Genomic DNA, 14,982 nt, shown 5'->3' with positions numbered 1-14,982 from the left:
CGGAAGCTTGTTCTGCAAAATCCACCGCTGGATCTGCTGGATTTGACAGGACAGGCTTTAACATCAACCTCAACAAATCTCATCCAAGGTTCAGACACACAATCAGAATGAAATGCCGCGAGACTGTATCATAGACTCCAGAGATCTCTGCGTTCTATTTGTATCCCCAAACTGAGTTATGTTTTATGACCTTGAAGCTTCCACTTAATGCTGCTGTAAACAGTTTAGGCTCAACATTTGGACTATTGTTGTTCAACCAGCAAGAAATTTGTGAAAGCGGATCCAAGCATAAAACCAGTTCAGTCACTTTCTATGAATGACATTTGTGACAGTCCTCCTATGTTTGTGCTGTGGATAAGTTTAAGTACAGCTGAGGGTTTTTATTACTGACTTGACATTCCTCCACTCTCATCAGACATATGATAGATGCTATGCTTTTTGATGAGTTTACACAAAAATGTAAACATGCTATCTCAGGTTTTCTTAGGACCTATTTATTTGTAAGACTAAAAAAATCTAAACTGTGCGGCACTTCTTTCTCTTTTCTCTTTCATCAATCTCTTACCTCACCTCGCTTGCATGGTAGAAATGATAGATGGGTGTGATTTTAACATCTAGCAATACCGCAATTGTACTAATAGGTCATTCCCTATTCATGCTGCACCTAAGCATATTGGTCCGGCCCATTAGGGTGATCCACTGTTCGGTGCTGGAGATACTGCTATTGTGCAAGCAGCTGCTTTATTGAACACTCTGCTGACGTTTCTGCACCGCAAGGGGAAAGTTTGGATGACATGCGAAAGCAGGGGTTTCGTTCAACATGCCTCTGTAATGGGATGGGAACAGGGGTGCACCCGAGCGGGGGGTGGCGGGAGTAAGCGGCCGGTCTGTCTTCCAAGCTACTTCCAAAGCAAATGGAAGACAATCCAATTTCCTGTGATTCCATCAAGCCTCGGTCCTGGATCCAGGGGCATTAGGGAGCATTGAGAGGACAGGCCACTGACCCATCACATGTACAAACACACACACACTACACATTGCATTAAAAACACCGTCTACAGTCAACGCACTATACATCTGTATTTGCCTTGTAATATTTGTCATTTTAAATATTGCATTTTGTTACCCTACATTGTTTTAAGTTCTTTGGTTAGTTGAGGTGACTTATTCCGTGTTGTATCCAATATAGTATGACTCACATTTTTTACACAGGTATTTTTAAAAACACATTTTGGCCTTTCACCAATAGGAATTTTGATTAGGGCACTGAAAACTGAACTTATGAAAAAGTCCAGCAAGATTTTATAAAGGGGAAACTGCTTTTTTCTTTTGCTGTGTAAATTATATATACACTGCCACCAGAACGTATTTACACCCCTTCACTTTTCCCAAATTTTGCTGTTACAGACATATTCTAAAGCTGATTTGAGTAGTTTTTTCTTTCTTTCTTTCAGAAAAATCAAAATAAATTATACCATAATGACAAAGTACAATTCCAATGAAGTTGGGCCGTTGTGTTAAACAAATAAAAACAGAATAAAATGATTTGCAAATCATGTTCCACCTATATTTAATTGAATGCACTACAAAGACAAGATATTTCATGTTCAAACTGATAAACTTTATTGTTTTTAGCAAATAATCATTAACCTAGAATTTAATGGCTACAACACGTTCCAAAAAAGCTGGGACAGGGTCATGTTTACCACTGTGTTACATCACCTTTTCTTTTCACAACATTCAATAAACGTTTGGGAACTGAGGACACTAATTGTTGAAGCTTTGTAGGTGCAATTGTTTACCATTCTTGCTTGATGTACAGCTTCTGCTGTTCAACAGTCCGGGGTCTCCGTTGTCATATTTTACGCTTCATAATGCGCCACACATTTTCAATGGGAGACAGGTCTGGACTACAGGCAGGCCAGTCCAGCACTCTTACTACGAAGCCACGCTGTTGTAACACGTGCAGAATGTGGTTTGGCATTGTCTTGCTGAAATAAGCAGGGGCGTCCATGAAAAAGACGTTGCTTGGATGGCAGCATATGTTTCTCCAAACCCTGTATGTACCTTTCAGCATTAATGGTGCCTTCAAAGATGTGTAAGTTACCCATGCCATTGGTACTAACACAGCCCCATACCATCACAGATGCTGGCTTTTGAACTTTGCGTCCATAACATTCCGGATGGTTCTTTTCCTCTTTGGCCCGGAGGACACGACGTCCACAATTTCCAAAAACAATTTGAAATGTGGACTCGTCGGACCACAGAACACTTTTCCACTTTGCATCAGTCCATCTTAGATGAGCTCGGGCCCAGAGAAGCCGGCGGCGTTTCTGGGTGTTGTTGATAAATTACTTTTGCTTTGCATAGTAGAGTTTCAAGTTGCACTTACGGATGTCGCGCCGAACTGTATTTACTAACATTGGTTTTCTGAAGTGTTCCTGAGCCCATTTGGTGATATCCTTTCCACATTGATGTCGGTTTTTGATGCAGTGCCGCCTGAGGGATCGAAGGTCACGGGCATTCAATGTTGGTTTTTGACCTTGCCGCTTACTTGCAGTGATTTCTTCAGATTCTCTGAACCTTTTGATGATATTATGGACCGTAGATGATGAAATCCCTAAATTCCTTGCAATTGTATGTTGAGGAACATTGTCCTTAAACTGTTCGACTATTTTCTCACGCACTTGTTAACAAAGAGGTGAACCTCGCCCCATCTTTGCTTGTGAATGACTGAGCAATTCAGGGAAGCTCCTTTTATACCCAATTATGGCACCCACCTGTTCCTAATTAGCCTGTTCACCTGCGGGATGTTCCAAACAGGTGTTTGATGAGCATTCCTCAACTTTCTCAGTCTTTTTTGCCACCTGTCCCAGCTTTTTTTGGAATGTGTGGCAGCCATACAATTCTAAGTTAATGATTATTTGCTAAATCAATAACGTTTATCATTTTGAACATTCAATTCACAGTAGGAATAGTGTTAGCCAGGTGATGAGCATTGCCTCTTCTTCTCCAGATATGATGCTTGCAATTCAGGCCTAAACGTTTTATTTTGGTTTCATCAGACCAGAGAATTTGGTTTCTGCAGGTCTGACAATCCTTAAGGTGCCTTTTGGCAAACTCCAAGTGGGCTGCCATGTGCTTTTTAGGGAAAGGTGGCTTCCGTGTGGCCACTCTACCATAAAGGGCTGATTGGAGGAGTGCGTTAGCAATGGTTGACCTTCTGGATGGTTCTCTTAGCTCCACAAGGGAACAGTGGAGCTCCACCTTAATGACCATAGGGTTTTTGTTCACCTCTCTGAGCATGGCCCTTCTTCCCCAATTACTCAGCTTGGTCGGACAGCCAGATCTAGGAAGGGTCCTGGTAATTCCAAAGTTTTTCCTTTTCCGAATAAACAATAAAAATCGGAAATGCTGCTGAAATTCTTCTGTGTCCTTCCTCAGATTTATGCCTTGAGACAATCCGGTTTCGGAGGTTAGCAGACAATTCTTTAGACGTCATTGCTTGGTTTCTGCTCTGATATGCCCTGCCAATTATGAGACCTTATATAGACAGGTGTGTGCCATTCCAAACGATGTTCAGTCATCCGAATTTACCACAGTTGGACTCCATTCAAGTTTTAGAAGCATCTCAAAATTGATTAGTGAAAAAAAAAATGCTCCTGAGTGTCATCATAATGCATGACCCAAGGCGGTTGCTGTCACATTTCAGGCTTTTGATTGAGCCAATGAATGGGTATTCATGTAGACAAAGATTTGGCTTGTTGCTGTATGAGAGTTTTTATTTTTATTTTTTTCTGAACATGCTACAGTTCATACATTTTAGTAGAATTCTCGCAAGAACATGTTGTGAATAAGAACTGCTATTTATCATGCATTTTCATAATATTCAAAGGAAAACCCATTGGCTGGCAACCAGTTCAGGGTGTACCCCACCTCCTGCCCGTTGATAGCTGGGATAGGCTCCAGCACGCCCGCGACCCTAGTGAGGAGAAGCGGCTCAGAAAATGGATGGATGGATCAAAGGGAAACCCGACATTCCATTTATTGTGCATGTGTGCATGTCTATGACTCTTTGTCAAGTATACATGGATATTGAAGTCAACAACCTCTGGAGTGATGAATCATTGTTTTTAATCCGAAATGTTCCTATTTTAGCACAGTTTTAGCCAGTTCTATTTAACACCAACAAACAACAAGCAGGGTGGGATTTCCCAGTTAGACTGCCAACATTCTTGTTGTGGGTTAACTACAACCCTTTTTCTACTCACTGGTGGAGATTTGCATCTGTGTTTGAGACCCACCCAGAGGGAATAGAAAGCTCTAATCCAATCAGAAGATCCCCAAAGTGCTGCCCCAGAGACAGAGAAAAAAAGAGTGAAGGAAGGAGAGAGAGCATAACAATAGGATCACCATGCACTGAGGATGGTCTGGATGGAAGAAGAGAGGGAAGGAGGGGAAAATAAGGAAACAGGGAATGAAAGCAGAGGGAATATGGTGGAGGATTTGAGTGAATGGTAAAGAAGGAAAAGGTGGATGTGGTAATGACAGCAGAAGTGGAGGGAAAGAGATGGGAAAAAAAAAAGTGAGGCAAGAAGCAGAAGACTTGGTAGTTACGAGGAAAAGTTACTGTTCAAATACCAAAAGTGAAAAAGACTAATGCACACTTTCATCATCATACTTTTAATCTTTTCAAAGTGTTTTCACTGCAGAAAAGGAAATGTCACTATGTCTGCCGCGTTATAATCCGCCTCCAATCACGTGAACCCATTGGACTTTTGTTCTGAAGGCGCCGGCAGCACTTTGACCATTCATCATCATTATGAGGTGCAAAGGCAGGCTGGAGCAGTGATTAAGAACTGAATCTTCTGTTGATGATGCCTGTCATAGATTGGGTCTTATTATACCTATACACACACCTCTAGCCATGTCCTCAAGCCACATTTCTAACAAGAATTATGTCTCTACCATTGACCTCTTAACCTGAATTACCATTTGTACCGTTCACACACACACACACACACCACTAACTCTTAACATACCCTCTGTTGTCCCCGGACTGATGTGTATCTAGGGTTGGGCATCGTTTGTATTTGAGCGATTCCGGTTCCGATTCTTTAGTTCGATTCCGGTTCCAAACTATTCTCGATTCCGATTCTTTTAGGGGGCTGGGTCAGAAAAGTTTGCATGGTTTATAAAAAGGATGTCCAAATTATAAACATGAATTTTCTTAGCAGCCCACAGAATAGACTAAAATGAAGTTTTGACTCAAGGTTCTTTATAATCAGTATCAAACCTATGAACTAAAATTCAATGTGTATGGAACTAACCCAATTGACTTAATATTCATTGATTAATGTTTATGCTACTAATCAAATATAGCATTGTTAAAATAGTTACTTTAACTGTTTTAACTATTTATTTTTTTTGGTTCACTCACCCACTTAACTTGACTTCACTGACAGCATTGTTAAAATAGTTATTTTAACAATGCTATATAGCTGCCTCTGTATTCTGTTTCATCACATCACATGGTTTATATGTCCAAGTTTGAACTTGACTTCTTGTTTTAAGCTTGTAGCCTTTTATTTTGAAGGGTACGCACCAGAACTCAGCATTTTGGCACAAAAAGTAACTTCACACGGCACCGGTGATTGTTTTATTTTTTATTATTATTAGGATTTCTGTTTTTATTTTTTATTTCATTTAATTTTTTTAATGGATGGAAACAAATGCTATAAAATGCTGATTCCTTTCCCTATCCACTGATGAGGCCCAAGGTTTGTGTTTGGATAATGTGAGACAACGTTTATGTGAATTTTGTCCCAATTCATTTTGATGTAAAGTTGCTCTGGTGAAGTTTTAGCCCAATGTTAAGTTTGTTTTTTTTGTCATTGGCACTTACGTTGGTTTAAAGACTGTAATAAATGCTAAAAACCATCAGTGCAAAAAGTGCAAGCAACCGTTTACATTGTTAGCTGTCTCAATGTTGGCATAGACGTATTTTATTGTTTCACTCACCCAATTGACTTAGAGCTGACTTCACTGAAGCTCCGCACGGTGTAGGCTGAGGCTCGGAGCGCGTCAGACGCTACACATCGTGTAAAACTCCTTTGCACAATATAATCTTATTCCAAGTTTTGCACTGAGGCGACTGGTCATTCATTTCAACAAAGTTAAGACACACTTTAGTTCGCCGGCGCTGTCGTTGGGCACAAGCACATTATTGTGCCCGTTCTTCTTCGTTGGTTTACGCCGCTTCTTCGTTGCTTTTGGCCACTTCTTCTTCGCGGCTGGAGGACTAGGCAACGAAACTGGGAACATTTTAATTTGAACGGTTCCGGGAGAACCGGCGTGTTAGTCCCGGTTCTCGATTCTCGATGCCCAACCTTATGTGTGTCAGTGTCACATAGCTACCATGTTAAGTAAACTTACTGTATATTTAAAGAAATAAATGACAGGTAACCACATATTTCTACACTGCACTAATAGCTGCTACAACAGCTGTCTAAGATGCCCTTACAAAGCTAATCTCAGTTTTGATTTACATTACACAAATTGTAATCGATTTATCATGCCCATCTCCAGTATGGCACCTTTCAAAGCCAAAGCCTTAAACAGAAGAACCAACGTGTTGAGGATGGTTATAGTGATTGTGTAGAATCTATTGTTGATTGATCATAAAGCAGTTAAGTCAAAATGTAATGTACCACCACTACTACCACTTTACTGGATTTCTGGTCTAAAGCGGAAGAACAACATGCCGTTAGCTGTGGGAAGTTGGGTGACGCAAACGTCTGCTGTGGCATGACTCCTCTGGGTAGCGTATTCTGCTCAGTCCATCACTGGCATTGAAACAGGAGTTTAAATCATTCAGAGAGATTCTCCAATCCTATTTAAAAAATATTTAAAATCATTTTTCATCATCATATGTTTTAATAATTTTCCCATTGGTCGATCAAGGAAATTTGTCATGCTCATCCCTAATTGAAATACATAAACATATTTTTGAAAGCACACAAAGCAGTCTGACAGATCATGATCATGTTTGCTCCCAAATCAATACCTCATCTCCTCATAATCCCCCCCATGGGCCAATGAAAACAGATCCTGCTAAACCTATCCCCAACAAGTAGCCACTGATTGGTATGCTAACAGGTGAATTTGGAGCATTTGGATTTGTGCTTGCCAATGTTGGCTGCAAATTTATTTCTATTGTCATAACTCTGTGCTGATTTATTCTTCATTTGTCACAAGTCTTTTGAACATTATCTTTGCCTTTCACAGGATAATGAAGGACAGACGGCGCTACATTATGGTAAGAAGGCAGCTGTTGATGTGGGTCTTTCTGTTAACTTTTAAGTGCATCTGCACATTGATGGAAATGTGTCCCCGTCAACTTCCTCTGCTCCTTTTCCATCCCAATGAGGCTTTCCTGTTCCTTGTGCATGTCCTTTGGTATGTTTGTATCTATGCATGTGTGGCGATTCCTACCTGTATTTGTTCTATCTATGTTAGCAAATGTGTGTGTATAGATGTATGTAATAATCGCCAGGCCTCCCAGAGGAAATCAGCAGCACTTCTGAGACTCCTCCTGACCCTCTCATGCCCCAACACACAGGTCCCTGAGGGGCGGTTCCCTTGTCCTTCTGAGCCTGCATTTGTGGCTCAACCATCTGTCCTCCCCACCTCTCCGCAGGAGTTTGGTGGTGGCCATGTTACGTCACCCACTGGCACATGCACCCACAAACGGGGGTGGCATGTAAGAAGATGACTAATAAACATAAGCGATGAACTCCGAGAGACAAATAGCAGAGAATGAACATTCATTTCCACCTCTCTTTGCACAGGGCCATGGCGGCTGGGTAGTGATTAATTGAGGGTTTACTGCTCGCCATAAATTGTTCTCCTCCTCTACGGCTCCCCTGAGGGGTAGCTACTTTTTCTTTTTTCTTATTTTTTTTTTTTACAGCTCAAGGCCCAGGCGAGACGTCGACCACGTGCCACGCGCTTCCGCGGCTAAATAAAACACTTATCAAATGCAGGGCTAGCTCAGAAAAAAAATAAGCCGCACACTAATCTCTGCTGGCTTTCACACGTGCCCTGCTCAAGCACACGTATACACTCGCATTTCCGATGTATCATCACATCTCACATACACTCTTTGAGGTTAAAAGGCCTGGCTGTCAGTCACTGCGCTGCTGACATCAGCGATCATGGCGGAGCACATAGTCCACTGTTTTAAAGCAGCGTTAGACACTGACAAAGAAGAGCACTCACATAGTGAGAGGGAAAGGGGCGCGCCGTGAGGTACCAGCAGGGTGAGAGGTGCATTGGCAAGGCAGAGATCCACTAAATAGGTTAAGAAGGTGTAAGCCTCCCCACCCACCTTCTTCTTGAAAGGATGAGAGAAGACCCTTTTAGTGGGGACACAAATTGCCCTGGGGGCAGAAATGAAGCGTTGGAGGGAAGCAGAGGTCTGGGAGGGTGGCAACAGGCGGGCCTGCAGATGGGCTTTTCAACAGTACCAGTGTATGTGGAATAAACTAGTAGACACAAATGAGCAAAGTTTTTACAAAGTATCATGGTTCATTTGGTACACATTTTAGTGCGTTTTTAACTGAACACTTTTCAGAGCCCTTTAGTAGGGGTCTCCTGTTGTAGTGGTACACTTTGGTCTGCTTGTGCAGGGTAGAGCTTAGACATACTGCTGTTTTGATTGGTTGAGAGAGAGTGATGCAATGAAATTGAATATTTTTTCAAATACTGTAGATTGGAGAGGAAGGTCGATTTCATTATTTAGTCATTTAATAATTACAGTGGATGTAAAAAGTCTACACATCGTCCAACTCTTTTTTTTGCCTTCCAGTAGAAGCCTCAAGGTTTTGTGCTAATACTGACTAGTATTTACAAATCTTTATAATTCCCTCTACCGTGACTAAAGCCCCAGTTCCAGTTGAAGAAAAACAGCCCAAAGCATGATTCGGCTACTACCATGCTCCACTCTAGGTATGGTGTTCTTTTGGTGGTGAACAGTGTTGTGTTTGCTTTTTATATCCACTGTACATGCTGTCACACTGATATGGTATATCGGGCTATTTATAGTACCCTTCTCAAATTATTTGGTCCATATTTTGCCCACTTTGTTTAAGATCATCAAACAGATAGTATAACTATAAGACAAATATAACCTAAGTAAACAAAAAATGTAATTTTTTTACATGGTGTTTTTATTTCTTAAGGGAAAAAACTATTCAAAGCCACATGTAACGAGACACACACTTTCCAAAAAGTGCAATTTTTGTCTTGTCAGTCCATAGAATATTTTCTCAAAAGTCTTGGGAACCATTCAGATGTTTTTTGCAAAAGTAAGAGTATCCTTTATGTTCTTTTTAGTCAGCAGTACCTTTTGCCTTGGAACTCTGCCATGGATGCCATTTTTACCTCGTCCTTATTGTTGAGTCATGAACGCTGGCCTAAACTAAGGCAAATGAGGCTAGATAATGTCCAGGGGTTCCTTTGTGAGTCCTGGGTGAGTCGTTGCTGTGCTCTTGGGGTAATGTTTGTAGGCCGGCCACTCCTGGGAAGGTTTACCACTGTTCCATGTTTTTTCCATTTGTGGATAATGGCTCTCACTGTGGTTTGCTGGAGTCCTAAAGCTTTAAAAATGGCTTTTTGTCGTCTCTTTCCAGACTGATAGATGTCAATGACTTTTTTCTTATCTGTTTTGGAATTTCTTTGAATGTGATGCCATTTTGTCACAAGTTTTTTAGATCTTTTGGCAGACAGGGTTTATTTAAGTTATTTCTTGATTGAACAGGTCTGGAGGTAATCAGGCTTGGTTGTCGTCAGCGAAAATTAACTCAGCTTTCCAAAAAATGTGATTAGCCACAGTTAATTCATGATTAAACAAAGGGGGCAATTAGTTTTGTCACACAGGGCCAGATAGCTTTGAATAGTTTTCCATCCATCCATTTTCTGAGCCGCTTCTCCTCACTAGGGTCGCGGGCGTGCTGGAGCCTATCCCAGCTGTCATCGGGCAGGAGGCGGGGTACACCCTGAACTGGTTGCCAGCCAATCGCAGGGCACATATAAACAAATAACCATTCCCACATTCACACCTACGGGCAATTTAGAGTCTCCAATTAATGCATGTTTTTGGTATGTGGGAGGAAACCGGAGTGCCCGGAGAAAACCCACGCAAGCACGGGGAGAACATGCAAACTCCACACAGGCGGGGCCGGGGATTGAACCCCGGTCCTCAGAACTGTGAGGTTGACGCTCTAACCAGTCGCCCACCGTGCCGCCCATAGTTTGTGTTTCGTTAAATGAAATCACCATTTAAAAACTATATTTAATGTTTACATGGGTTGATTTGTCTGATATTGACGTCTTTGATTATCTTAAACATTGAAGTGGGGAAACTATGGGGGGAAAAATTAGAATTTGATATCAAAAGGGGGCAAATACTTTTTCACACCACTGTACCTAGATGACACAGCTTTTATCATGTCGCCTTCACACCCCACGAGCGAACTGAACCATTTGGCCGAAACATGGCTTAGTCAGCCAAGTCTTCCTAAGGTGGTAAATCTTTTCAGTCTTTTATCACCATCCAGAAAGAACTAGAATGGTGCTTGTTGGGGAAAACACCATCAAGGCTACTTCTTGTGTAAACATCAGAGGTCTCAATGCACATTCCTGGGGAGCCTCGATGTGATGCTGACTAACGAACGTACATAATGGGTAGAGGTAAAAAAAAAAATACTTGTTTTATCTCATACACTTGCTGATCTAATAGTTTTCGTCTTCGTATAGCATCAGCGTGTGAATTTGGTGACATCGTGGAGCTCCTGCTGAGCGCTGGTGCCGACCCATCCATCAAAGACATGGAGGGCTCGCTCCCCGAGGAGGTCACAGAGTCTGGCGCCATCTCTTCATTCCTGCGCCAGTACACCGTTCCTAAAGGCTAGAGCAGCCATGCCGTGCTGCCCCTCAACTCCAGAACCCTGTCCCATATGTTGTTGTCTCATCATCCCAGACTTCCCAGCATCCCTCACTCCCCTGGAGAAAGACTCTACAACCTTAGCAGCTTGTGTTTTCATTTCTTTTTTTGCTCCTTAACAACTGAATTTGGTTGGCTTTGCCATGTTTCTCCTTCATTTGAAATAATGTATTTTTGACCTACTTCACCAATTAGGGTTGGCCGACATGGCTCTGGATCCAATAAGTTCATTTGTCAACAGCACTGTCTAGTATGTAAATAATTTGATGATGCAAAAGACAGTCTATTTTATCTTCAACAAGCACTATAGAAATTTTTTACCACTGCTTCAGGTTGATGATTCATTAGTGTTTCATTCCAAAGAATACTTAGTCTTTCATTTCTCAACATTAAATTCTTAAAAATGATTTTACTCTCATTTATCTTCACTGCAAATAATTCAGCCCAGATTTTTTTTTTTCAGTTCATGACCCAAATTGGTTTGAGTTTGGCTTCTCATTTTCTTTGCATGACTCAGTCTTGGAAAATTACATAGTGTGTCACTATAATAATAAACAGACGAGTAAACTAGGGAAGTAAAAAATAAACAACTGAGATAATGTAGTTGCGCAACTGTCCACACCCACTTATGACAAAATGTGGCTGTGTTCAGAAATAACCAATCATATTCAAACTCATGTTAAATTGGACTCGGCACACACCTGCCACCATTTAAAGTGCCTCTGTTTAACCCCAAATAAAGTTCAGATCTTCTAGTAGGCTTTTCCTGACAGTTTTTGCTTTGCAGCAGAAGCATGATGGTTTTGTTAACACTGGCTGGTATTTGAGTGTTCATAATTCCCTCCACCTTGATTAAGGCCGGAGTTACAGCTGGATTAAAACAGCCCCAAAACATCAGGCTGCAATCACCATGCTTTACTCCTTGTGGTGATGAACAGTGTTGTATTAGTACCAAACATACCTTTTTGAATTATGGCCAAAAAGTTCAACCTTGGTTTCTTCGCACCATAACAAATTTCAGACCTGTTTGATGACAAGTGTTTTTTGCAAAACGTAGCTGGGCTTGGATGTTTTTCAGAAGATTAGCCTTCCGTCTTGCCATTCTACCACATAGCCCAGGAATATGAAGAAGACTGGAGATTGCTGTCACGTACTAACCAGTCAGAACTTGGCAGAAATTCCTACATCTCCTGCATTGTAGCTAGTCTGCCTCTCGGCAGCCTCACCGACCAGTTTCCTTCTTGTCCTTTTGTTGGTAATATCAATAGGTTCATGGTAATATAATTTAATACTTTGCAAGTTCTTTTGTACCCTTCTCTTTCAACTGACACCTTTGGACAATGCGATCCCTCTGATGCTGTGGAAGCTTAGTATGGAACATGATTTGTGCTATGAGATGTGACTACAAAAGTGTCAGGAAAAGCCTACTAAAACAGCTTAACTTTATTTGGGGTGAAACAGGGCCACTTCGAATGCTAGCAGGTGTGTGCTGACTCCCATTTAACATGAATTTGAATGTGATTAGCTAATTCTCAACACAGCTGCATCCCCTGTTATAAGATTGTGTGCACACTTGTGCAACCACATTATTTCAGTTATTATTACTTCCGTTCTCGAAAAGATGAAAAACAAGTTTCAATTGAGTTGTACAGCTTATAGGTCACATCAATGATATAAAGAATTTAGAAAAGATTTATCCTGGTCTCATTCTTCCTTATCGCAAAAACCTGGCATTTGAGCAGGGGTGTGTAGAGTTATTATATCCATTGTAACTCCATTGTGTTAACTACACTCATCTCAACTATATGTCATATAGGAGCCATCCAGATGTTCTGCAGAAATAACCAACACATGGTGCATGTCCAAATCTGCTTTACTTGTGTCAAGCTGCTCTGATCAGCACAGCACACACACACACACACACACACACACACAAACTAACAGATGAGAATAGGCTAAATCTAGATTGCAGTTCTTAACTGCAGCTTCCTGATGAAGACAAATACACAATATGTACACTGGCGAGGGGACACGGCTTAATCCCCCTCTCTCTAGCACAATGTTGTACGTCTCACCCTTGCCCCGCGTCTTTGGTGTTTAGCTCAGCTGTCAATCTTGCCTGATTGGAGGTGTTTGATCACAGTCGCAACATGTCTGCTTGGAGTCTGTCACTCACTCTCACGTTTGCACTCATTTCACATACGATATTTGTCTTCCATGGGTTGTGGGGGGGCTAAACGGCGATGCTGGTTGGAAATTAGATGTATTTATCGTACATGCATGCCGTGACCTCCGCTTCTCAGAACTTCCTCTTACCCTGGCTCACGTCTGGTGAGTCTCGCCCTGCTCTATAAATACTCCTAATGTCCCTTTTATGAAATCTCGAGAAGAAACGATGAAAGGAGTCTCACGTGAGTTGAAAGCTTTTCAGTATTCTGAGGCTTGATGGGCTACAATCACACAGAGAGACTCCGTGACCATTTCATTCATATGGATTCCATCCACATGCAGCCATTAGGCAGCGGGTGTATCGCTAAAGCCTGTTTGGGGGGGCCGAGTGGTGTCTCCTTGTGCCTTCCTAAAGCCTGTAATACCAGCTTGAATTAAGAGAGGGTGACGGCAGCCACCCGGCCCCCCTCGGCCCGTCTGCAAGTCTCTGACACTAAGCCCATTATGCTTCCATTATGGGCCTTCAATTTTCCTCTCAGCTTCTCTATTTTGGCACTGCAGCTCCCTCCCTCTTTGCACTAAACCACCATACCTGTATTTTGTTAAAAGACATTTAACTTTTTGTCTTTATAACCGCATTATTGCTTCAGAGAACACTCCGTGATGCTTTTTAATGCCTGCGCTTGTTTGCTTATGTGCCTAACTACATTTCGAAAAGAGCAAAGTACACAACTGGATGCTTAAAAGTAATTTCAATGAAAGTTTTGTTCTTCATTGACAATGATTCATATCTAGGGGCAAAATGTAAATAAACTCCTGAAAAACTGCAGAAGTTGTCATTCATCATGCAAAAGTATAGTTCCCTTGGTGTCTTAAATTAAATACAGTGCCATGAAAAGGTATTGGCCCCCTTCTTTAATTCTTATATGTTTGCATAGGTCCCCCACTTTAATATTTAAGATCATCAAATACTTTAATATTTAAGATCATGAAACAAATGTAAACAAATGTCCACCCATCCATTTTCTGTGCCGCTTACCCTCACAAGGGTCGTGGGAGTGCTGGAGCCTATCCCAGCTATCATCGGGCAAGAGGCGGGGTACACCCTGAACTGGTTGCCAGCCAATCGCAAGGCACATACAAACAAACAACCATTCACACTCACATTCACACCTATGAGCAATTCAGAGTCTTCAATTAACCTACCATGCATGTTTTGGGGATGTGGGAGGAAACCGGAGTACCCGGAGAAAACCCACGCAGGCACGGGGAGAACATGCAAACTCCACACAGGAGGGGCCGGGGATTGAACCCAGGTCCTCAGAACTGTGAGGCAGATGCTCTAACCAGTCGCCCACCGTGGTAAACAAATGTAACAAATGTAAATATCAAACATCAGATCCAAGTGAAATTAAAATGCTGTTTTTAAATGGTGATTTCATTTATTAAGGGGAAAAAACTATTCAAAGTTAACTGGCCATGTGTGGAAAAAGTAATGCCCCCCTAAACCTAATAACTGGTTGGGCCATCCTCAGCAGCAACAACTGAAATTAAGCCTTTTCTATAACTGGCAATCAGTCTTTCACATCTCTGTGGAGATATTTTGGCCCACTTTTCCTTACAGAATTGTTTGAATTCAGTAAAAATTGAGGGTTTTCGAGCAAGAACGGCGTTTTTAAGGTCATGCCACTGCATTTCAATCAGATTCTAGTCTGGACTTTGACTAAGCCCCTCTAAAACCTTCATTTTGTTTTTTTTAAACCCTTCAGAAGTTGACTTGCTGGTGTGTTTTGGATCATTATCCTGCT

General features: G+C 41.6%; 1 protein-coding gene across 1 annotated transcript in view; it reads left to right on the top strand.

Annotated features, from left to right (window-relative positions):
- acbd6 (acyl-CoA binding domain containing 6) overlaps positions 1-12,697 on the top strand; it is a 45,075-nt gene extending 32,378 nt beyond the window's left edge. The window contains exons 7-8 of the mRNA XM_061779847.1: positions 7,288-7,318; positions 10,819-12,697. Of these exons, the coding sequence (XP_061635831.1) occupies positions 7,288-7,318; positions 10,819-10,973 (186 nt within the window). The 3' untranslated portion in view covers positions 10,974-12,697. The remainder of the gene's footprint in view (positions 1-7,287; positions 7,319-10,818) is intronic.
- The last annotated feature ends 2,285 nt before the right edge of the window (positions 12,698-14,982 follow it).

Source organism: Phyllopteryx taeniolatus, chromosome 7 (genome assembly GCF_024500385.1).
Source record: "Phyllopteryx taeniolatus isolate TA_2022b chromosome 7, UOR_Ptae_1.2, whole genome shotgun sequence".
Lineage (NCBI taxonomy): Eukaryota > Metazoa > Chordata > Actinopteri > Syngnathiformes > Syngnathidae > Phyllopteryx > Phyllopteryx taeniolatus.
The sequence above is the reverse complement of the archived record's forward strand: the minus strand, read 5'-3'. Positions and strand labels throughout refer to the sequence as shown.